At 50.2% G+C, this 23,490-nt stretch overlaps 2 protein-coding genes across 3 annotated transcripts; both read right to left on the bottom strand.

Annotated features, from left to right (window-relative positions):
- Positions 1-87: 87 nt before the first annotated feature.
- Positions 88-7,917, bottom strand: LOC147262485 (sorting nexin-4-like). 2 transcript variants are annotated; one of them, XM_086201380.1, is made up of 15 exons: positions 7,663-7,917; positions 7,377-7,501; positions 6,893-7,031; positions 6,647-6,796; positions 6,462-6,509; positions 6,328-6,383; positions 5,697-5,769; positions 3,655-3,716; positions 3,227-3,292; positions 2,892-2,981; positions 2,664-2,735; positions 2,314-2,413; positions 1,966-2,111; positions 1,749-1,863; positions 88-1,670 (listed from the first exon to the last, which is right to left on the bottom strand). In XM_086201380.1, exons 1-15 carry the CDS (start codon positions 7,750-7,752, stop codon positions 1,623-1,625), a joined length of 1,380 nt encoding a protein of 459 aa, XP_086057506.1. In that variant the 5' UTR covers positions 7,753-7,917; the 3' UTR covers positions 88-1,622. The 2 variants fall into 2 exon arrangements, with proteins under 2 accessions (XP_086057506.1, XP_086057508.1); XM_086201382.1 differs by lacking the exon at positions 2,664-2,735 and having other exon boundaries at positions 7,663-7,915.
- Positions 7,918-8,107: 190 nt separating this feature from the next.
- Positions 8,108-22,874, bottom strand: pnpla3 (patatin-like phospholipase domain containing 3). Its single transcript, XM_086201379.1, has 9 exons — positions 22,564-22,874; positions 15,742-15,974; positions 15,232-15,297; positions 12,720-12,929; positions 11,049-11,109; positions 10,783-10,959; positions 9,545-9,677; positions 9,346-9,453; positions 8,108-9,263 (listed from the first exon to the last, which is right to left on the bottom strand). The coding sequence occupies exons 1-9, from the start codon at positions 22,748-22,750 to the stop codon at positions 9,017-9,019; spliced, it is 1,422 nt and encodes a 473-aa protein (XP_086057505.1). The 5' UTR covers positions 22,751-22,874; the 3' UTR covers positions 8,108-9,016.
- Between the last annotated feature and the right edge of the window lie 616 nt (positions 22,875-23,490).

Below are 23,490 nucleotides of genomic sequence, written 5' to 3'. Positions count from 1 at the left end.
GATGAGTCATAATAACGGTAAACTACTTCTTCAACAGCAAAGCAAATGATCTCAAATAAAGCTCAGGTCATCCACCTGTCCGGACCGGGGGGCTGCTTTTATTTAACGCAAATTTCAAGAACGACAAGCATTTCAAGCATTTATGATTACAAAGGTTCTCGTTTCAGAGCTGAGCGCAGTCGTCCATCAGAAACAGAACCAGAAGAACAGCAGGTTCTCTGTCGTCCATCCCAATCAAACAGAACCAGAAGAACAGCAGGTTCTCTGTCGTCCATCCCAATCAAACAGAACCAGAAGAACAGCAGGTTCTCTGTCGTCCATCCCAATCAAACAGAACCAGAAGAACAGCAGGTTCTCTCAGGAGCTGATACTCAACATTCCCGCCGAGCTTACGTTTGTGTAGAAAACATTTGGCAAACAGAATCAAGTTATTCATGTTAAATTCTAGTTTCTTTCCTCCACTACGAAAGCAAATCTAACGCTGCTGTAGGTCGGGGGGGGGGCATCCATATTATTATAGAATACCCAGTTTTTGAGGTCTGCCAGAACCAATCAGACGTTCTGAGGGAACATCAGGTGGTGGAGGGTTCCTACTTCTGTATCACCAAAAGCACATTCATTGCTGTCCAGGTCAAAGTGAAGTCTTAGCGCCCGCCCACTCTTTTAAAAGGCGCCTCTTTGGCTTGAGGGGATGGGAAAGCTTGAGAACCCACATCTGGCTCCTGGCAGCGGGGGGCTCTCTCTGGCGTTGTATTGATTTTTGAAAGCCCATGGAACCGTGTCAGCCACAGCCCAGGGTGTTAAATTCATGAATGACATCATCAGAATAACTTCTGTCTATCAGTCTGTCTCTGATGGTGACGTGTCTGTGACGTGGAGGAGGCCCTCGTCGCTCGGACCGGTACTGGACAGGTTGAGCAGAGATCCTGGGGGAGCCTCCAGACCTGAATCTGATCATCGGATGCAGAGACGTGAATCTGGCGCGATGAGCAGATGGGAGCAAGTCCAGTGGAAACATCATTCACACCTGTATCCCAGAAATGTTCCAGGATATTTCAGGAAACAAGTCATGCTGTATGTGAAAAGACAACTGAGCAGTAATACTCAGAGTATGTGTACTTCTGTGTACTACTATCCATCTGAAGATGAGCAGCTTTAGCCACCACACAGACGAAGACAGAACGTCAGGAGTGCATGGTTGACCATCGCCAACACCACTGACAACATCATCTGGACACGTTTGTAGCTTTGGGGAATGTTAATGACTCTTATGAGAACTGGTTCCGTATGAATACATCTTTATTATATTTGGGCCTCCTTTTACACTTTTGGATGTGACTGCTGTGGACTCCAGACATCTGGGTCTGGATTGGAGGCTCCTCCCCCAGGAGGAGGTTCTGTATACATGTGCAGGGAAAAGACCTGAGGACGGTTACATTGGTGCATCTGTCTGTAACCCAACAGTGCCCAGCGACATCGGCTCTGACGACGATGATGGTGATGCCGGTCCCGACCAGCTGCATGTCTTCATTGCCTCCATCACTCCAGAAGCTGCCCTTCATCTTCCATCAAAGGCAGACGTAGGTGCAGGAACTGGGCTCGGCCTCTGGATGGTTTCACATTTACATCTTCAGAAAACAGTCTTTGGCGTTGGTCCACACCTGCACTCCCTGCACACAAGACAGAAGAGAGATGGAGGAGCGGTGGGCGTGGCGGGGGAGGAGTCCTGCCTTGCTGAGCTGCTCTACCTTCTTACACATGCTGATCTGAATGAGAGCGTAGCTGATGAGGGCCTCCCGCAGGTCTTTGACATACTGCTCCCTGAAGCGCTGCATGTCCACCCAGGCCTTATCAACGTACTCCCTGCAGAAGACACACCCGGACAGACGTGTCAGCACCAGCGCCGTCGGTAAACTCCTCATGTCTCGCACCCAATGCCAGAGTTGATGAAGGTCCAGAACTCACTCGCACTCGACCGTTTTCTCCTTGACGACGTCTTCCCCCTCAGCTATCAGCTCCTCCAGCTGTTTCAGCCTGGCCTCCCTCTGCTCAGGAGCCTCCTGGCCAAACAGCTTGTTGGTCATGCCTTTGAAGGAGAACGTCCGCACAATCTGAGGAGGTGAGCGCGGATGACTAGAGGTGCCACGAACCTGAAACACTGAACCGAACCTATTCCAGATCATGTATTAGCTGGTGAAAATTACAGACCAGAGATCAGTTCTTCTTCTCTGTTCTAAAACAGTAGCTACACAGGGAGTGAGGTAAAAACCCATCAAAAGCTGGGACATAAAGCCATGTTGGAGAGCAGAGTACCCCTGAGGCCAGCTCCTCGCGCTGCTGCTTCCTGGAGAGAAGGTCCTGGCACGCCGTCTCCAGCTCGTACTGGGTCAGCTCATGCTTCCTGCACACGGCTCTGCCAACACGCCACAGACCACAGAACCTCAGGTTACACGTTATTGTACACTGTTACAAAGTCACTGTGCAGACGTCAGCAAGAGGCGTGCCTGACACTTCGTGATTGGTAAGAGTGATTCAGTAACGTCCTCTCTCACTGACACTGATCAGAAACTAAAGAGCCTAAAGAAGAACTGAAGACGCGTCTTGGCTAAGAGGAGGAACATCTTCAAGGACACTGAAACAGTCCAGTTGACTAGGACACAGACCTGAAGAGGAACCAGGACCTGGAGCACTGAGAAGCTTCACTTCCTGAAGAGGAAGTTCGGGACTCGCCAAACCTCATAACAGCGTACACACGTGAAAAGTCATGAAATTACTAACAGTTCCATGATGAATGAGTGCAAATATTTCTATCAGTCTGGCTGTTCATGGTTTGTCCAGTGTGTTTGGACATGGACGCCACCAGTGAAGAGCGAGGTCGCGCCCCATCTTACCTCAGGGCTTCAGCATAGAAGAGATACTCTTTCAGCTGGTCTGCGTAGTGCTCCTCCTCCTCTAAGATGTCATCGATGGAAGCGGCATATCTGCAGGTGTGAAAAGGCTCCTATGAGCATTTACACCAGAGTCACCGTTGATTCCAACATCAGCTGATTCCTCATCAAAACTCCTGCCAATCAAACACATTAAAGGCTGTCAACAATGCCTCAGACTATCAGACCAGACAGGAGAGTCCTGGGCTGCAGGCGTCTTCGGAGGGGACTCCACTCAGTGAGGGCTCAGGACTTCCACAAGTCTGTAATATGACCTCATAACCACCAGAGACACTCACCCGTCCATATGATGACCGGCGCTCTGCAGTCCATCTCCCATCTCTTTCTCGATGGCGCTCCACTCACTGTGGTCAACACACAAGTTGATTAATATAGACGAAACTCACGTTGAGTGTTAGGTGGACATGCGGGGAACAGGATCTCTGCAGAAGAACGTGTTAGGCCCAGTGTCCTCGTGGCTGGCGAGTCAGGGTCATGAGAGAAGGACTAGCTGGTCCAGCTCCAGCCTCAACCTTTGGGGTTAACCCACTTTATCCAGCAGCTTAACAGGAAGTCGGCAGCACTGACGGCTGCTACCAGACCACCGCGCCACCGGCTGCTCAGCACAGTCGGAGCACTATGGTCTTGACTTCAACACACACGATGTTGGATGACGGCAACAGAACACACTCATCATCACTCCAGCTCTACATTAGCGTCCACACACCTGAAGACTCTTCCATAGTTTCCATGGATCTTGTAGACGCCGTAGAGTCGATCAGCAACCCTCTAGAGGAGATGGAGAGAGTCACAACCTCAGTGACCTCCTGACAAACTCTCACTGAAGAGCAGCTGCTCAGGTCACACATCAATGACATCACTAGCTAGCTAGCTGATGCCTGAAATCAAATGAAAAGATGATGTCACACGGGGGCTATCAATTGAAATGTGACCTATGGTGGCGACGCCCAGGCTCTGCTCACATCCACTCATGTATTGCTGCTGTAGCAGTAGTGAGGAGCAGCATGCAAGCTAGGCTAGTGAGGAGCACCATGCATGCTAGGCAAGCGAGGAGCAGCACGCAAGGCTAGCGAGGAGCAGCGTACTAGGCTAGTGAGGAGCAGTATGCATGCTAGGCTAGCGAGGAGCAGCACGCTAGGCTAGTGAGGAGCAGCATGCATGCTAGGCAAGCGAGGAGCAGCATGCTAGGCTAGTGAGGAGCAGCATGCTAGGCTAGTGAGGAGCACCATACATGCTAGGCAAGCGAGGAGCAGCACGCAAGGCTAGCGAGGAGCAGCGTACTAGGCTAGTGAGGAGCAGTATGCACGCTAGGCTAGTGAGGAGCAGCATGCATGCTAGGCAAGCAAGGAGCAGCATGCTAGGCAAGTGAGGAGCAGCATGCAAGGCTAGCGAGGACCAGCACGCTAGGCTAGCGAGGAGCAGCATACTAGGCTAGTGAGGAGCAGCATGCATGCTAGGCAAGTGAGGAGCAGCACGCTAGGCTAGTGAGGGACAGCACGCTAGGCAAGTGAGGAGCAGCACGCTAGGCTAGTGAGGAGCAGTACGCATGCTAGGCTAGTGAGGAGCAGCACGCTAGGCTAGTGAGGAACAGCACACTAGGCAAGTGAGGAGCAGCACGCTAGGCCAGTGAGGAGCAGTATGCATGCTAGGCTAGTGAGGAGCAGCACGCTATACTAGTGAGGAGCAGTATGCATGCTAGGCTAGTGAGGAGCAGCACGCTAGGCTAGTGAAGAGCAGCATGCAAGCTAGGCTAGCGAGGAGCAGCATGCTAGGCTAGTGAGGAGCAGCATGCATGCTAGGCAAGTGAGGAGCAGCAGCATGCTAGGCTAGTGAGGAGCAGCATGCATGCTAGGCAAGTGAGGAGCAGCAGCATGCTAGGCTAGTGAGGAGCAGCATGCATGCTAGGCTAGTGAGGAGCAGCACGCTAGGCAAGTGAGGAGCAGCACGCTAGGCTAGCGAGGAGCAGCACGCTAGGCTAGTGAGGAGCAGCACGCCAGGCTAGTGTGGAGCAGCATGCATGCTAGGTTAGTGAAGAGCAGCATGCATGCTAGGCTAGTGAGGAGCAGCATGCATGCTAGGCTAGTGAGGAGCAGCATGCATGCTAGGTTAGTGAAGAGCAGCATGCTAGGCTAGTGAGGAGCAGCACGCCAGGCTAGTGTGGAGCAGCATGCATGCTAGGTTAGTGAAGAGCAGCATGCATGCTAGGCTAGTGAGGAGCAGCACGCCAGGCTAGTGTGGAGCAGCATGCATGCTAGGTTAGTGAAGAGCAGCATGCATGCTAGGCTAGTGAGGAGCAGCATGCATGCTAGGTTAGTGAGGAGGAGCATGCTAATACCTCTGTTCAACTTTCACATTGCAGATCCAAATTTGTATCGAACTAATATTATTGTGTGCAGTAAGGTGGGTATCACAATGCAGTACAATTCCTCTCAAACAGAGATATACTTCTGATGCTGTAAAAATGCTGTCAGGGGAACCTCCAATGAGCTGAAACATCAAACTACGGAGCAGAAACAGACCCGTTCTGCTGAGCAGCTCCGTTTTCTCCTGGTATGAAAGCAGAGCTGAAAACTACAACCTAAGATCTGCAACTCAGTGGTCTCGTTTGATTGGTTTGAACCACCTGGAGGGAGGAACAACTTCACTCCTCATGAAAGTTACACACAACTGGAGACACTGAGCTGAACAAAAGCACATGGACCCAGTAATGGTGTGTGTCTGTGAGTGCGCGCACAGTGTGAGACTTACTACACGTGCCCGCAGCAGCTGAGACGTGTGGGACTGCAGCTCGTCACTGTAGCGTTTCATCTCCATGAAGCGCCTGAATAAGACAAGTGGAAAGAATGGAGAGATTGAGGAGGACAGTTGATGGAGGGAGAGAAGCTCCGTGTGGTGCTTTGTAGGGTGTGTGACGTGTTTTCAGATGTGTCATGTGATTTGTTCCATCTGCAGGTGGGCCTGGAAGTCTACTTCCGCTGGAGAACAACTATGCTGGAGCCTCCAAGTGAACTCAGGCAGGCGTGCTGCTGCAGGGCCGTGATGTCACGTGTGGCCCTCACATCTTCTGTCTGCCGAGGTTCTACACTGCGTTCAGATGCTGGAGAAGCCAATCAGGTTCTGTCAGCCCGGTTATTTCAAACACTTGAAGTTAATTTTCATTCATTCATAAAGTTCATTTATCCACAAGCATCAAACTAATGCTGAATGACAACCGGGGCTCCTGTCATCAGCATCATCACGAGTCGCCATGTGGCTGATTCACTGAACGAGCATCCAGCTGCTGGGCAGCCCTGGCTGAGGTCAGTGGGACGTGTCCAGTGTGCCAGGGGACCATGGAGGAGGACCAGCCAGTCCTGACCGGGTTTGTAACTGCACTCACTTGTCTGGGTTTCGGACCCTGAAGGTGGCGCTGAGCGCCCGCAGCCTGGAGTCTGCCTGCAGGTGGGGGACACGATGACAGTGAGAGGCGTTTGTGTCGGAGTAACAAGGTCAGACCTGCAGCCATGACAGTACCTTTGCCTGAAATCCTGTGTCGTACACCACCTCCTTCCAGCCATGTTCCTGCCACACGTGCACGCACACGCGCGCGCACACACACACACACACACACACACACACACACAGAGGAATGAAGGACAGCTGAAGAACCAGCCACTGATCCGTGACGTGAACTGTCGCGCCGAGCCGGAGCTGTGTACCTCTGTCAGGAAGTGGTAAAGGATCTTGTCATCAGAGAGAACAGGATGTGATGCCACACGCAGCAGGAAGTTCTCCAAACCCACCCTGCGGCGCTCAACAAAGTCTGGATCCATGTTGTCTGCTGACAGCTTGTGCCACACAAACTCTGCCTGTGTGAAGAGGGTTTCAGCTCCATCAGAAAGAGCCAGACCTCCACCTTGGAACTGCTTTACGTGGAGGCACAAGGAAGGAGAGGCTGAACTCACCCTCTTCTCAGGCAAAGGAGGCACCACCACGTACGGGTAGCTGACGATGAGGTAGTTGCGCAGCAGCTCAAACTCACTGTACCTCCTCCACAGGGTGTCGGGGGCGCCGCCGCGACCTTCAGCCAGCGCATCCATCGGCCTGAAAGCATCGAGATGGTCCCTGAGCAAGGTCGCGACCTTAGTGTCGCTGTCTGAAACGTTATCAATTGGAGGTTGTGGGTGGAATGAGCCAGTAGAGCCAGACAGCACTTCCTGGAGACGAAACCCTGGGAAGGAGCACCTGCTCAGCCCTCAGGCCCCGCCTCTAAAGGTCTCCATGTGTTTGCTTTATCAGATATTTATGGCAGGCTGACGGCACCTGGGCGGTCTGCTGCTCGTTTACCTCTCCATGGAAACTTGTATGATTTTATTTGCTGTACAGCCATCACCTGTAATAAGTGGCTATCGCAACTTTAACTACAGTACTTCCGGTCATGTGACTAACCGCGTTTCCAGCAGGTAGACAGTGAACGTCTCCAGCATGTTCACAGCGTTTTTCCCGCTCCTCTTCTCCGCCTCAGCGACGCAGATCTCCAGCCTGCGTGCCAAAATCGAGCCGCCAGCCAGCGCCTGAGAAACCCGCGCATCCATGCACACACACGCACGCACACACACACACGCGCAGACCAGTCAATCATCATCTGCTCCACGGCCTCGCCCCGTCATCACTAACGTTAGCTGTCAGAGTGCTGTAAGCAAGGGGTGGACGGTGGTTCTGGTCGTGACGTCACCGTGTTGGTGAAGCTGCTGCTCCGCGGGGCTGCGATCTGGTCCGCGGTCCCGTCAGTCACCGCCGAATCTTCCATCCCATCATCCGCCATCCTCCCGTTGCTGTGCTGAGACAGGACGCATGCGCACAGCGTCGCATCAGCTAGCAGGTGTGACGGGGCTCACCGCGGTCCGAGGCCCCGGATTCCGCCTCACTCGTCACACGCGCGAGGAGACTGTCACGGTTTCACCCAGCTGCTGTCAAACGGCCTCCAGATGTTACCCACAAGTCCCTGCGTCATCAGCGGTCCGCGGCCTGCAGTGACCCCTCGCGGCAGGCAAACGTACTTCGTGGTTACACCCTGTAATGTGACGTATGTCATGACATTTATAGTAACGGCCAGTATCCGTCACATCCGACTGTCCTGTCAAGCACGACTCAGATGCGTTCACACCTTCTCACTCTCACTTTCTTTATTGACATGTGCAGAAACCCACAACCACACAACCAGCACACCCACAGAGGGGACACGGCGCCACAGGCGCCCTGGTGCCACTTCAGGCTGGGGACAGGGTGCTGGTCTTGGTTCCTGACCCTGGACTTGCTGCAGGTACTTAAAAGCCAAATGGGGATCACAGCAACAGTCAGCAGACACGAGGAGGACAACATCAATGCCACTGGTTTGATACTGAGTCAAACACTGGAGAAGTTCCACGTTTGACCAGTTGACACCAGCTGGTCCTGAGTGGAACTCCCAGCACCTCCAGTCGCTCCATCAGAGCTGCTGTCGTTCCCACAAACCTCAGCGAATTTCCATCGGATGAAGGCGTCAGGAGTGGCGAGGGGGCTGAGGGGCCGAGCGTCACATGGACCCGAATGTTGAGGTTCTGGGATGCTAACCGGAGCGGCACTGGTTCTGCTGACAGGTTTCAGCCGTTTTCATACTCGTGCTGGCACACAAACTCACAGGTTGACGCCGCTGAGTTCGGCAGCACGGAGACACCAGGCAGAGGCGTCCTCTTCATGCTTCCTGTCATCCAGAATGTTCTGCTGCCCCCCCTTTATGTTTGCACCTCTGTTGATGACCTCCAGCGTCTCACACACACAAACATCACATGATTACATGAACACCAGTTTGATTAGGAGCCACGAACCAGTTGCACCAATTAAGAGCTTCGACTTGAATGAGTGACGAGACAGTAAACACACAACAAGGCACTTCCAGCGCTGCACGTGAGGACGCCTGACAAAGCTGGTGGAGCTCCTCCAGAGCGCTCCTGGAAACAGGACACGCACCCGGAGTGCTCAGAGCCACGCAGCGTGTCCGTAAACATTTACACACTGTCTCATTGTTCGCTCGTCACGCCATTAGTGAGTCAGAGCTGTCCGCCGCTGTGTGGCTCATCCGGAGAGCCCACGAAGAAACAGACTTGCTGTGGAGAGGAGGGGGTGACGTGAGGATGGAGGTGGGGTGGGGAGGAAGAGGAGGTAGACATGGGGATCTCCCAGTAGTTGCCATGGAGATCGAGAGAGGAGAGAGTAGGAAGCCTGTCTCTCTCCATGGCTGTGTCCAGCTCTGCAGTTAGTGGCGGCTCGCTCAAGCACTTCCTCAGTGACTGTTCACTACAGAGTGACACACACACACATCAGAGTTGGTAGTTGTGTTGTTAACAGGTTGTGTGTTGTGTGCTGGACTGACTCTAACCTCATAGAGTCGGCTGATGCTCCTTTCCAGGCTTGACGGTAAACGTCACCTGCCACCCCAAACAGCCAGCGCACGTCAGCAGGCACCTCTGGGATCCACTCCACCAACCTAGAGCAGAGCACACATGACGCCAGGCTCAGGAGGATCAGCGCAAGCGGCGCTCCAGTGCAGACGCAGACATGACCAGAGCAACGCTCACCTCTGAGCCACTGAGTAGGCCGACTGAACAGGAAGCGTGTACGGCATCAGCATGTAGGAGGCCACTCTGACCGGCAGCGTCTCCGACACTGTGGCATACAGGCCAGGTTTGTCTTTGCAGGCCTCGCAAAACACTGTCCCCACACACACACACACACACACACACACACACACACACACACACAATGACACCATTACTGACAGACATCAAGCAGCTTGGGAGCCAGTGGCCGTCTAATCCTGATCATTCCTGATCACTCCTCATCATTCCTGATCCTTCCTGATCACTTCTGATCATTCCTGATCACTCCTCATCATTCCTGATCACTTCTGATCCTTCCTGATCACTCCTCATCATTCCTGATCCTTCCTGATCACTTCTGATCATTCCTGATCACTCCTCATCATTCCTGATCACTTCTGATCATTCCTGATCACTCCTCATCATTCCTGATCACTTCTGATCCTTCCTGATCACTTCTGATCCTTCCTGATCACTCCTCATCATTCCTGATCCTTCCTGATCACTTCTGATCATTCCTGATCACTCCTCATCATTCCTGATCACTTCTGATCATTCCTGATCACTTCTGATCCTTCCTGATCACTTCTGATCCTTCCTGATCACTCCTCATCATTCCTGATCCTTCCTGATCACTTCTGATCATTCCTGATCACTCCTCATCATTCCTGATCACTCCTCATCATTCCTGATCACTTCTGATCCTTCCTGATCACTTCTGATCATTCCTGATCACTCCTCATCATTCCTGATCACTTCTGATCCTTCCTGATCACTCCTCATCATTCCTGATCCTTCCTGATCACTTCTGATCATTCCTGATCACTCCTCATCATTCCTGATCACTTCTGATCATTCCTGATCACTCCTGATGGCGGGTGGAACCTCAGTGGTAGAGAATGGGCCAAAATCCGAGCGCTGAACCCCCCACTGAGTCGGACTGATGATAGTAACTGATCTGATTCCAGACTCCATTCTCCTCCACAACCCACAATGCTTTCAGATCCCTCATAGGTTCAACTTTGCCTGCTGTAGCGTTAAATGCAGTAACTCAGGTGACGCTGACCTTTGCTCTCTGACCCCACACCCTGAGCGTGACAGCAGTGTTTCGCCTCAGCCAATTATATGGTTCTTTAGCACCACCAAATGGAAGCAGATGCCCACTGCAGTCAGGGGCATGCTGGCTGAGACCTGCAGTAACCGTAGCAACAACACACCTTTCTTGATGGGTGTGGGGAGCGCGATCTGTTCATCCAGCCACCAGTGGCGTTTACGCAGCAGGCGAAGCCTCCGCAACACCCAGTCTTTGGTGGTCTCTGTGTGCTTGCAGCAGCAGTTGGAGGGGGGCTCTGGCAGGCTGGGCCCGGAGGTGGGACGGTCCAGCATCAGCAGGTCTGACCAGGTAGAACATGACATCAGCAACATAATCAAGGAGGACCGGGTTAGCTGGTCTCCCAGTCTCCATGGTAACAAGAATACTTACTGTTGTCTTCCAGGAAGCGAAGAGCATCCATGTAACCACTCTGACACATCTCAGCCAGGACCTGCACAGTTGAGGAGACACAGGACAGCTGAGGTACCGTTCTGCTCTCCCTGCTGTGTCCCAACACAGTTTTACTGGTTCACCTCTCATGTCATGTTCTGGTGAATGTTCTAAAAGGCCTGCGCCAGGATCAGGTTCAGGACCAGGAGCTCTGGGAGCCAGCGCTGCCTGGAACTTGAATTCAGTTTTCACTTCCTTCTCTTCAGTTTTATTTGTAGTTTCAAACATTCCGAGTGTGCTCTCAGCAGGCCTGGTTCCACTGACGTTTACTGCATGAATACTCACAATATACTTACTGTGTGTACTTCTCAAAGGTACTGATGAAATCCTCCATCAGAAACCCCTGATGAATGAAGGCGTGCGTCCTCCTGCTAATTCACTGTGTTGAGTTTGAATATTTGAGAATCAATTCAGTTGTGGAGAATCAGAATAGCGATGGGGAGGTTTGTTCCACGAGGCACCAGCTGTTAGAACGGCACCGTTTCAGATTGGTCAGCAGGCACGTCTGCCAGGATGTAGAAATAATCTGCTGGGATTGATACACGGGTCACTGTGATGCCTCCCAGTCACGCCACTGTCACAGGCGACTGAGCTGAACTCACACGGAACAGATGGGAGCCCGAGAGCTGGTGTCACCTGCAGGGCACTAGATGTCTGTTCTCTCCAGACATCAGAACCACATCCAGAGAGATGGAGACGTTTTAGAACTAAGCAGTGTAAAACACCAGTCCTGTACTTTTGACGAGTGAATATGATCAGAGGAACATGACGCAAACAGTCAGAGGAGGAAGATGAACGAGCGCAGAACCTAGAAGACAACAGACAACTGGTTCTGTTCTCCAGTCCAAGTGTTTGTGGATTAATGGTCGCACGACTGGATTCAGAAGACCTGGGTTGTACCGGATGACCTGGAGGGTTGGTAAACGGAGGTTTTTGGACAGTTTAGCTGTTGTTTGTTGTTTTAATCTTAAAGTTAAGAGTAGTATTTCCTCCCGGCTGAGGTGGAGCTTCATCAACTTCCTCTCTCTATGCTCAGTTTGGTGCGTCACAGCTCTGACACCAGCAGAGGTGCTGCCAGCCAAGCCGACCAGGTCCAGTAGGATCTGATGACCCGACCGTGTTTCAGCGCTGGTAGTGAGGAGTTAACAGTCTTCATGTGAAGTAACTGCTGCCCTGGAATTTGGTCGGAGCACACATGCCTCTGTCACACAGACGTGGACACAGTTACGTAATCCCAGATGGCGTGTCACACGTGAGGAGCCACGGGAATGTAACAGCAACAATGTCAAAGGTCACAATCATCCCTGGGACTAGCAAAGAGAAACTAAATAGTGAAACCAGGCAGTGGAGGAGGACCGTTGGCGGCAGCTCGATATTCACATGCATGTTCATGGGAGACGGTGAGAATGTCTCAATCAAATCCCTCCACAGTAGTTTGACCTCGGTATTTCCAGTTCATTGGCATCTTCTTCACCTCCTCTAATGTTTGTGACCTCCACCCTTCATGTCCTACGCTCTCCTACTGTTCTAACCCTGGGTCCCATTCATTGTTCTCTAGTTCTGGATGTCCTGGTCACCCAGCAGCTGCTGGAGCTAAACGTGTGTTCCTACCTTGGGTTCTGGAGGGAACAGGGCCCTGCTCAGGCGGTACATGTTGCCCAGGTTCATCTGAATGCTGGTGTTGGTGAAGCGCAGCTCATGGAAGCTGGTGGAATTGTCTCGGGGACAAATGTCCGTCTCCCCAGAGAACGGAGAGATGGTGATTGTGTTCTTCAGCTCGGAGTGAGGCAGGTTGTCACTGATCCCACCATCCACGTAACGCTACATATAGAAGAGTGAGAGGAAAAATGCAAGGACTGATAGTCACTCTGGTAGCAGGTACACACCCAAATTCACACGTACAACTCTGATACTGTCACTGTGTGTTTTGGTATTTCCCTTCTAAAATGTCCCCACGTGCCCGAAGCTGACGTCCACATCCATCTGCTAGCTGCACCCTCAATACCACGAGAGACTGAGTGGACGCAGTCGTATCAGATCAGGGTGCAGAGTCTGTATTTGTACTTGTATTGGAGGGATTTACAGTACTGCTATCAGAGCAGCTGGAGCTTCAACGTTTTATGAACTACACACACAGGAAAATACTCAACCAATCATTCAACATTTGTAGTAGTACATTTGTTGAAGGGGTCACACCTGGCTTAGAGCACCAGGTGTGATGACACTGACCAAGAAAACACTCTCTCTCTCTCCATGTCACACACACACACACACACACACACACACACACACACACACACACACACACACACACACATATGTGTGTGTGTATGACATAGATGACCTACTGACACTCAAAGCAGATTCTTCTGTTCTTGTGTGAGGGAGGAAATGTTCTATCAGGGTAAACAGAACATCAGGGGATGAAACAGTTGTTTTTTCCTCATTTTTCATTTTAAAAGCTTAAAAATGGCACTGAGGGAATTAATCTTGTGTTTTAATGCTCGCGTGAAGCCCTGCCAGGGGGAGCGGATGCTCCCAGCAGCCACCACGAACAGAGTGCAGCGTGTGTTCGGGAACAGACAGGAATATAGGTCAGTGAGTGAAGGGAGGTCAAGATCCTCAGCCGTGGAACCAATTCAAGGATCCATAATTAAATACGTTCCGTACATTCTTCCATGCCCTGGAACGCTCTGTTCCACATAGAGGGATGTAGCAGTTCATAGCAGTCTTTACAGAAAACAAAAGGGGGTCTGGTTGAAGATCTGGACTCAGGACTGTTTCCACCTGCCTCTGACGTGAGGGACCAGTACACTGGTCTGATTCTCCAGCTACGGTTCTGATGGTCCATGCTCATATTGGCCTGCAAATCCAGAGCAGCTGAAGTTTTCCCAATGTTTTGGGAAATAAAGAGAAATGTTTGGCTTTCAAATTCACGTTGTGTCTTTTCAGGATGACCAGATGTACCCTGTGAGCCTGTTTTTACAGAGTTCAGCAAATATCAGCGACAAATCCTATCGTAGGCATCTGGAAACAGCGACATCACACCGTTCAGGTAGTCCACAGATGCCACGCCTTCAGTGAGACGTACCTTCGTGAGTGACAGTGGGCCGAGAGCCAGGCAGACTGGGAACTCTGTGTTCCCTGTGGTGGTTCCACCCTGAACTCTGCCACCAAGACGAGTCAGAGTCCAGCGAAACCAGGAGGTCCAGATAAGAGGTTTGTGACGTGTCTACAAGGGACTGGAGCGCCTGCGTCTTATCTGCGCCTGGTGTCCCTGTGTCTAGGAGGAGCTGGAGATGTGAGGACTCTGGCGTCACACATTTCTATCTGTGAGGAGGTTACATGATGTGTTTGTGTGCTGGCAGCATTACACAACAGGCCGCTGTGGAACAAGCATGAAGAAGTCTGGTCCCTTTGACAATGCACGTCTTTCTTCAACGTTATGAAAGAATTCAGGCTTCAAACTGATGGGATATTCAGAATGAACTCAAAAACAACCCACTTTTGTTTTAGCTGTCATGTTTCAAGAAAAAGGTTTTAGACTTCTTCCATGCACACAGAAGAGGGTGACCACCGGCTCCTCATCGTGAGAGGAGAAATCCTCATGTTCTGATCAGCAGAATCTACGAAGAGCAGCGACGCTCAGACGAGGACGAGCCACTGTCACCTACTGACCCCGGAAGGAGGGGGCCCTGCCAGCAGCAGCTGGGCCCGCTGGGTCTGTCAATCCCATCAGAACTTTTGTTCTGGTTCTTCCATCATTTAGCAACCATAAAGTTTTTGGGTTTCATTGCACAAAAGTGGAGCACACCAGGAACCTTGCAGTCCTAATGAGAGGTTCTGGGGCGGCCTCCCTCTGCTCCGCCTCTTCTTCGCCAGTTCAGTAAACCGTCAGGTTCATTTGTGTCAGCGTCGTTGGAGCCTTGTGATGTGTGGTCACCATGTTGACAGTTCTCTTAGTGAGGAGCCATGAACACACTGACCCCTTATAAATGCAATGAACTAAACTAAAACATTTTTCAGTTTCCTGAGGTCACATGACTGCACGTCTCTCACTGAGTGGCCCTAGGAGGGAACAACCACACATCCCAGTGAGGGAGGGTTGATGGTGGGGACTTACCACTCCTCTGAAGGAAGGAGGAATCAGACCACAGTAGATGGGAATGAAACAGCTACAGATCAGCGCCTGCAGACAGAACACGTTATTAGAACAGAGGTTCTCCTGTCCGGACGCAACGCGAATCAAATGTTCAGCTCATGTTGCTTATGGATATTCGCCCTCTTCGTGCAAAACAGAGGAGAGAAGCAGCGGCTGATCTAGCAGCAATGTTTGTTGCCAACATCGACCGCAACTGAATATCAGAAGGGATGCCTTGTACCCCTGGAAATCCCCAAAGCACTGACAAGCAGATGCTGGCGTGTGGGCCGCCGTGACATCACAGCTGCCCTCTGCAGTCCTGCTTCCAGCTGACAATCGCTGGTTCTTATTTGCATGTTTTTTTGATGGAGATCAGATCAGCTGGCGAGTTGTTGCCCAAATTAAATGACGATTCCTGATCAAATAACGATGACAGGAATGCAGCCCCGAACATCGCCCCCCTCCACCCCCCACCGGGTTTGGGTTCCACACCTGAATGAGTTCCTCTCGGGTGCTGAAGTCTGACACCAGCTGGTTCTCCCCATCAGACACTCTGGTCAGAGACACACACAGACGCTTGGAGGCCAGGACGTGAGCATCAGGGGGCAGGTCCTGGTCCAGGCCCACCCTCAGGACCTTGACCAGGTTGAAGGTGGGGTGAAGGGGCCCCAGGTTCCTCTTCCTGGCCTCTTTTGCCACCTTGATCACATCTTCGCAGCACTTGGCTGGAAAGAGACAAAGGTGAGATGCTGAGAAGTGTGTGCGAGTGGTGCTGCAGCTCCCGTGGGGTCTCTGGCTCTCGTCTCCTGCACAGATGGTCGATGGACCACGGACACAAACACACCAGATGCCAGAGTTCAATGACCCCCAGTGACCCGCCAGGCCCGGAGGCCCGTCACACCCGTCTCCTGATAGCAGCCAGGTCGTTGTTTATTCAGGGAAAAACAGAGCAAGCGTGTTTTCATGTAAAGCTGATCATGTGGCGAGCCAGGTCGTGGCCGGCGCCCCCCACCTGCTCCCGCCAGGGTGTGTGTGTGTGTGTATGTACATATGTGTATATAAATCAGTGTTGTCACAATACTGGAGTTCACACTTCCATACGATATTTTGAAAAATATGGATATTCGATTGGATTTTCGATACCAAGCAACCACTCAGAATTTGGTGCAAAAATGTTTTTTATTTAAAGGAAAATAAAGAACTTTGTTCTTGAAGTAGAGAACTTTTACAAGTTCTTCTTTACACATTAACAGTATTTCAATAAGTTTGAATATATGTACCCTACCGTCGATGAGCTTCAGCTAGCGCTCGCTAGCAAGACAGCACTACTTCAAGTTCTGCTGTCACCAGCCTCTGGACCTCTAAACCTGCTCAGGTCCGGTGTCGGTCTGGGAGGAGCTTCGCCACCTTCGTCGTGTTCGCTCCTTTTGTCGGCTCTGTTGCATCTCCTGCATGTGGGCTTGCTGCTGTCCTTCGGCTTTCCTGGTTCATCCGACTCGAATCCAAAGAATCTCCAAACAGGACTTCTGCTGTTTTGTTGATTTATTGAAACTGGTTGGTCCTGCAGACGCCATCTCATGGCAGCTGACACGCGTGGAGCGAGGGAGGGGCTGCTGCACCATGGCTCACCCCCAGGGCAGCGCTCTGTCTGATTGTATGTGTGTGTGTGTGTGTGTGTGTGTGTGTGTGTGTGTGTGTGTGTGTGTGTGTTGGCTGCGGCCAAGGAGGCAGGTGGAGTATCGATACTATTGAAAAGTCCTTTAGTACCGTTTTTACTTTTCAAAATCAATATTTAATCGATATTTTGACAATCTTTGTGTGTGTGTGTATATATATATATATATACACACACATACATACACATGTGTGTATTTATATATGTATTATATATAATATACTATTTAATCATACATTATTTTTACATTTTTAAATACTTCTGTCAAAATAAGTAACAATACTCTAACTTTTACTTGAACTCAAGTAAACATATGACTTGAATACCCTCAGTAGAGTGGACTAATATAGTATCTATTCCTTGACTCAAGTACTTTTGTTGTGTACTTTGCTCTGATTTCTGATTGGAGGAATTCTAGTTTTTACAACGGTCCCCTGCCGGGCTACAAAAATTATCTTATTGTTAATATTTTGACAGATTTTAGGTTAGATTGGTGATGTAAGTGCAATGTTAAGTTTCTATTCTCATTAATAAATCCATTTAAATATTGACAGTCTGATTGTTTAGTCCATAACAGAAAAAGTGTTACAGCTCTAGTCCTGTGGTACAACTCTAGTCCTGTAGTACAACTCTAGTCCTGTGGTACAACTCTAGTCCTGTAGTACAACTCTAGTCCTGTGGTACAACTCTAGTCCTGTAGTACAACTCTAGTCCTGTGGTGCAGCTCTACTCCTGTAGTACAACTCTAGTCCTGTGGTGCAGCTCTACTCCTGTAGTACAACTCTAGTCCTGTAGTACAACTCTAGTCCTGTGGTACAACTCTAGTCCTGTGGTACAACTCTAGTCCTGTGGTGAAGCTCTAGTCACATTTTACAGCTCTAGTCACACGTTACAACTCTAGTCCTGTGGTACAACTCTAGTCCTGTGGTACAGCTCTACTCCTGTAGTACAACTCTAGTCCTGTAGTACAACTCTTGTCCTGTGGTACAGCTCTACTCCTGTAGTACAACTCTAATCCTGGAGTACAACTCTAGTCCTGTGGTACAGCTCTACTCCTGTAGTACAGCTCTAGTCCTGTAGTACAACTCTAGTCCTGTGGTACAACTCTAGTCCTGTGGTACAACTCTAGTCCTGTGGTACAGCTCTAGTCCTGTAGTACAACTCTAGTCCTGTGGTGAAGCTCTAGTCACATATTACAGCTCTAGTCACACGTTACAGCTCCAGTCCTGTGGTACAACTCTAGTCCTGTGGTGCAGCTCTAGTCACATGTTACAGCTCTACTCACATATTACAGCTCTAGTCATACGTTACAGCTCTAGTCCTGTGGTGCAGCTCTAGTCACATGTTACAGCTCTAGTCACAAGTTACAGCTCTAGTCCTGTGGTGCAGCTCTAGTCCTGTGGTGCAGCTCTAGTCACATTACAGCTCAAGTCCTGTGGTACAACTCTAGTCCTGTGGTGCAGCTCTAGTCACATGTTACAGCTCTAGTCACAAGTTGCAGCTCTAGTCCTGTGGTGCAGCTCTAGTCACATTACAGCTCTAGTCCTGTGGTACAGCTCTACTCACATGTTACAGCTCTAGTCCTGTGGTACAGCTCCAGTCACATGTTACAGCTCTAGTCCTGTGGTGCAGCTCCAGTCACATGTTACAGCTCTACTCACATGTTACAGCTCTACTCACATGTTACAGCTCTAGTCACATGTTACAGCTCTACTCACATATTACAGCTCTAGTCATACGTTACAGCTCTAGTCCTGTGGTGCAGCTCTATTCACATGTTACAGCTCTAGTCACATATTACAGCTCTAGTCCTGTGGTACAACTCTAGTCCTGTGGTGCAGCTCTAGTTACATGTTACAGTTCTACTCACATGTTACAGCTCTACTCACATGTTACAGCTCTAGTCACATATTACAGCTCTAGTCATACGTTACAGCTCTAGTCCTGTGGTGCAGCTCTACTCACATGTTACAGCTCTAGTCCTGTGGTACAACTCTAGTCCTGTGGTGCAGCTCTCGTCACATGTTACAGCTCTAGAGACATGTTACAGCTCTAGTCCTGTGGTACAGCTCTACTCACATGTTACAGCTCTAGTCCTGTGGTAAAACTCTAGTCCTGTGGTGCAGCTCCAGTCACATGTTACAGCTCTACTCACATATTACAGCTCTAGTCATACGTTACAGCTCTAGTCCTGTGGTGCAGCTCTAGTCACATGTTACAGCTCTAGTCACAAGTTACAGCTCTAGTCCTGTGGTGCAGCTCTAGTCCTGTGGTGCAGCTCTAGTCACATTACAGCTCAAGTCCTGTGGTACAACTCTAGTCCTGTGGTGCAGCTCTAGTCACATGTTACAGCTCTAGTCACAAGTTGCAGCTCTAGTCCTGTGGTGCAGCTCTAGTCACATTACAGCTCTAGTCCTGTGGTACAGCTCTACTCACATGTTACAGCTCTAGTCCTGTGGTAAAACTCTAGTCCTGTGGTACAGCTCCAGTCACATGTTACAGCTCTAGTCCTGTGGTGCAGCTCCAGTCACATGTTACAGCTCTACTCACATGTTACAGCTCTACTCACATGTTACAGCTCTAGTCACATGTTACAGCTCTACTCACATATTACAGCTCTAGTCATACGTTACAGCTCTAGTCCTGTGGTGCAGCTCTATTCACATGTTACAGCTCTAGTCACATATTACAGCTCTAGTCCTGTGGTACAACTCTAGTCCTGTGGTGCAGCTCTAGTTACATGTTACAGTTCTACTCACATGTTACAGCTCTACTCACATGTTACAGCTCTAGTCACATATTACAGCTCTAGTCATACGTTACAGCTCTAGTCCTGTGGTGCAGCTCTACTCACATGTTACAGCTCTAGTCCTGTGGTACAACTCTAGTCCTGTGGTGCAGCTCTCGTCACATGTTACAGCTCTAGAGACATGTTACAGCTCTAGTCCTGTGGTGCAGCTCTACTCACATGTTACAGCTCTAGTCCTGTGGTACAACTCTAGTCCTGTGGTGCACCTCCAGTCACATGTTACAGCTCTAGTCCTGTGGTACAACTCTAGTCCTGTGGTGAAGCTCTACTCACATGTTACAGCTCCAGTCACATGTTACAGCTCTAGTCACATATTACAGCTCTAGTCATACATTTCAGCTCCAGTCCTGTGGTACAACTCTAGTCCTGTGGTACAACTCTAGTCCTGTGGTGCAACTTTAGTCACATGTTACAGCTCTAGTCCTGTGGTACAACTCTAGTCCTGTGGTGCAGCTCTAGTCACATGTTACAGCTCTAGTCCTGTGGTAAAACTCTAGTCCTGTGGTGCAGCTCTACTCACATGTTACAGCTCTAGTCCTGTGCTACAACTCTAGTCCTGTGGTGCAGCTCTAGTCACATGTTACAGCTCCAGTCACATGTTACAGCTCTAGTCACATATTACAGCTCTAGTCATACGTTTCAGCTCTAGTCCTGTGGTGCAGCTCTAGTCACATGTTACAGCACTAGAGACATGTTACAGCTCTAGTCCTGTGGTGCAGCTCTAGTCCTGTGGTGCACCTCCAGTCACATGTCACAGCTCTAGTCACATATTACAGCTCTAGTCATACGTTTCAGCTCCAGTCCTGTGGTACAACTCTAGTCCTGTGGTACAACTCTAGTCCTGTGGTGCAGCTCTAGTCACATGTTACAGCTCGATTTACGTTACAGCTCTACTTACATGTTACAGCTCTAGTCACATATTACAGCTCTAGTCATACGTTTCAGCTCTACTCACATGTTACAGCTCTAGTCCTGTGGTACAACTCTAGTCCTGTGGTGCAACTCGAGTCCTGTGGTACAGCTCTAGTCCTGTGGTGCAGCTCCAGTCACATGTTACAGCTCTACTCACATGTTACAGCTCTACTCACATGTTACAGCTCTAGTCACATGTTACAGCTCTACTCACATATTACAGCTCTAGTCATACGTTACAGCTCTAGTCCTGTGGTGCAGCTCTATTCACATGTTACAGCTCTATTCACATGTTACAGCTCTAGTCACATATTACAGCTCTAGTCCTGTGGTACAACTCTAGTCCTGTGGTGCAGCTCTAGTCACATGTTACAGCTCTACTCACATGTTACAGCTCTACTCACATGTTACAGCTCTAGTCACATATTACAGCTCTAGTCATACGTTACAGCTCTAGTCCTGTGGTGCAGCTCTATTCACATGTTACAGCTCTAGTCACATATTACAGCTCTAGTCCTGTGGTACAACTCTAGTCCTGTGGTGCAGCTCTAGTCACATGTTACAGTTCTACTCACATGTTACAGCTCTACTCACATGTTACAGCTCTAGTCACATATTACAACTCTAGTCCTGTGGTGCACCTCCAGTCACATGTTACAGCTCTAGTCCTGTGGTACAACTCTAGTCCTGTGGTGCAGCTCTAGTCACATGTTACAGCTCCAGTCACATGTTACAGCTCTAGTCACATATTACAGCTCTAGTCATACGTTTCAGCTCCAGTCCTGTGGTACAACTCTAGTCCTGTGGTACAACTCTAGTCCTGTGGTGCAACTCTAGTCACATGTTACAGCTCTAGTCCTGTGGTACAACTCTAGTCCTGTGGTGCAGCTCTAGTCACATGTTACAGCTCTAGTCCTGTGGTAAAACTCTAGTCCTGTGGTGCAGCTCTACTCACATGTTACAGCTCTACTCCTGTGGTACAACTCTAGTCCTGTGGTGCAGCTCTAGTCACATGTTACAGCTCCAGTCACATGTTACAGCTCTAGTCACATATTACAGCTCTAGTCATACGTTTCAGCTCTAGTCCTGTGGTACAACTCTAGTCCTGTGGTGCAGCTCCAGTCACATGTTACAGCTCTAGTCCTGTGGTACAACTCTAGTCCTGTGGTGCAGCTCTAGTCACATGTTACAGCTCCAGTCACATGTTACAGCTCTAGTCACATATTACAGCTCTAGTCATACGTTTCAGCTCCAGTCCTGTGGTACAACTCTAGTCCTGTGGTACAACTCTAGTCCTGTGGTGCAGCTCTACTTACATGTTACAGCTCTATTCACATGTTCCAGCTCTAGAGACATGTTACAACTCTAGTCCTGTGGTACAACTCTAGTCCTGTGGTACAACTCTAGTCCTGTGGTGCAGCTCTAGTCACATGTTACAGCTCGATTTACGTTACAGCTCTACTTACATGTTACAGCTCTATTCACATGTTACAGCTCTAGTCACATGTTACAGCTCTATTCACATGTTACAGCTTTATTCACATGTTACAGCTCTAGTCACATGTTACAGCTCTAGTCACATGTTACAGCTCTATTCACATGTTACAGCTTTATTCACATGTTACAGCTCTAGTCACATGTTACAGCTCTATTCACATGTTACAGTTCTATTCACATGTTACAGCTCTACTCACATGTTACAGCTCTAGTCACATATTACAGCTCTAGTCCTGTGGAACAACTCTGGTCCTGTGGTGCAGTTCTTGCACGAATGATAACGTAACAAACGGGGTCACGAGGGCAGCCTGATACACGGTGATGGGTGTGTGTGTGCGTGTGTGTGTGTGTGTGTGGGGGGGGGGGGGCAGGACAGACAGTAATGTAGCGGTACCAAAGGTTTCGGGCTACTGGGTCTTACTGATAGACGCCTGGCTGGCGAGCATGGAGGCGGTGAGGGCCCCCGCCGAGGCCCCGTACAGCTTGGTGGCCCCTCGGACCAGGAACGGCGCCTTCTCCAGCAGACAGCTGGCGACTCCGATGTGGTAAATCCCCAGAAAGCCGCATCCTGCAAAGGAAAGGTTCCAGCCGCCGTTCAGGTCGAACATGGCGGGGAATCCCTCGACTGCAGAACCGGGACAGAACGCGATGTTCCCGACAGCTGTGGGAACTCCTCGAGAGAACCGGAGTACTGACTGTCAACAAGTGAACCAGCATATCTATATGAGGGACGGAGGGAGGGAGGGGTGATGCCTTCACGTGCTGTCGGAAGTATTACAATTTGTGAGTCCTCAGTACACGGGAGTGCGTAACACGGGGAGCAATGATACAGAATTATGGTGGAACTACAGAACAGTTCTCAGGCAGTTATACAAAACGAGAACATTCAGAGAAGCCCCACTGAGGTTGTGACGTGATCATGCTCGCGTGAGCCTGCTCTCTGACGACAGCCGCAGGACCCGTGGACCACGTGACCCAAACGACTCGCCTCGGCACGTTCAGTTTCCCGAGGAACATTGAAGGCAACACAAGCGTGATTGGTGTCTTTCGCGTATTTTAATCCCACTTTTCCGGAGAGCCAATCAACAGCAAGTAGGATGTACGACATACCGTGCCGTCAAAATGAGGAACCGACAAACCCTTCCGCCCGCCCAGTTGTACTGTGATTGGTCAAGCAGGTACTTCTTTATCTGAATATTTCTATGGCGAGCCTCACCTGAGTGCTCCGAGTCTGCGCAGTGGAGGCCACCTGGATTCCACACCAGGCTGTAGTTTGACTCTTGAATGTTTCACTGGCATCACAGTGACGTCACATTCAAACGAGCTGCAGGGGGGGGGGGCGCAGAGG

Source organism: Aulostomus chinensis, chromosome 4, assembly GCF_037954235.1.
Source record: "Aulostomus chinensis isolate RoL2024-O1b breed Wild chromosome 4, RoL_Achi_v1.0, whole genome shotgun sequence".
Classification (NCBI taxonomy): domain Eukaryota; kingdom Metazoa; phylum Chordata; class Actinopteri; order Syngnathiformes; family Aulostomidae; genus Aulostomus; species Aulostomus chinensis.
The sequence above is the reverse complement of the archived record's forward strand: the minus strand, read 5'-3'. Positions and strand labels throughout refer to the sequence as shown.

Coding starts and splice junctions, on each gene's coding strand:
- LOC147262485 (XM_086201380.1), bottom strand. CDS start 7,752: ATGGCGGATGATGGGATGGAAGATTCGGCGGTGACTGACGGGACCGCG. Junction 7,502..7,662: donor GCAGCAGCTTCACCAACACG/GTGACGTCACGA, acceptor CGGGTTTCTCAG/GCGCTGGCTGGCGGCTCGAT. Junction 7,032..7,376: donor GTCTACCTGCTGGAAACGCG/GTTAGTCACATG, acceptor CGATGCTTTCAG/GCCGATGGATGCGCTGGCTG.
- pnpla3 (XM_086201379.1), bottom strand. CDS start 22,750: ATGTTCGACCTGAACGGCGGCTGGAACCTTTCCTTTGCAGGATGCGGC. Junction 15,975..22,563: donor CGCCAGCCAGGCGTCTATCA/GTAAGACCCAGT, acceptor GTCTCTTTCCAG/CCAAGTGCTGCGAAGATGTG. Junction 15,298..15,741: donor CCCGAGAGGAACTCATTCAG/GTGTGGAACCCA, acceptor TTCTGTCTGCAG/GCGCTGATCTGTAGCTGTTT.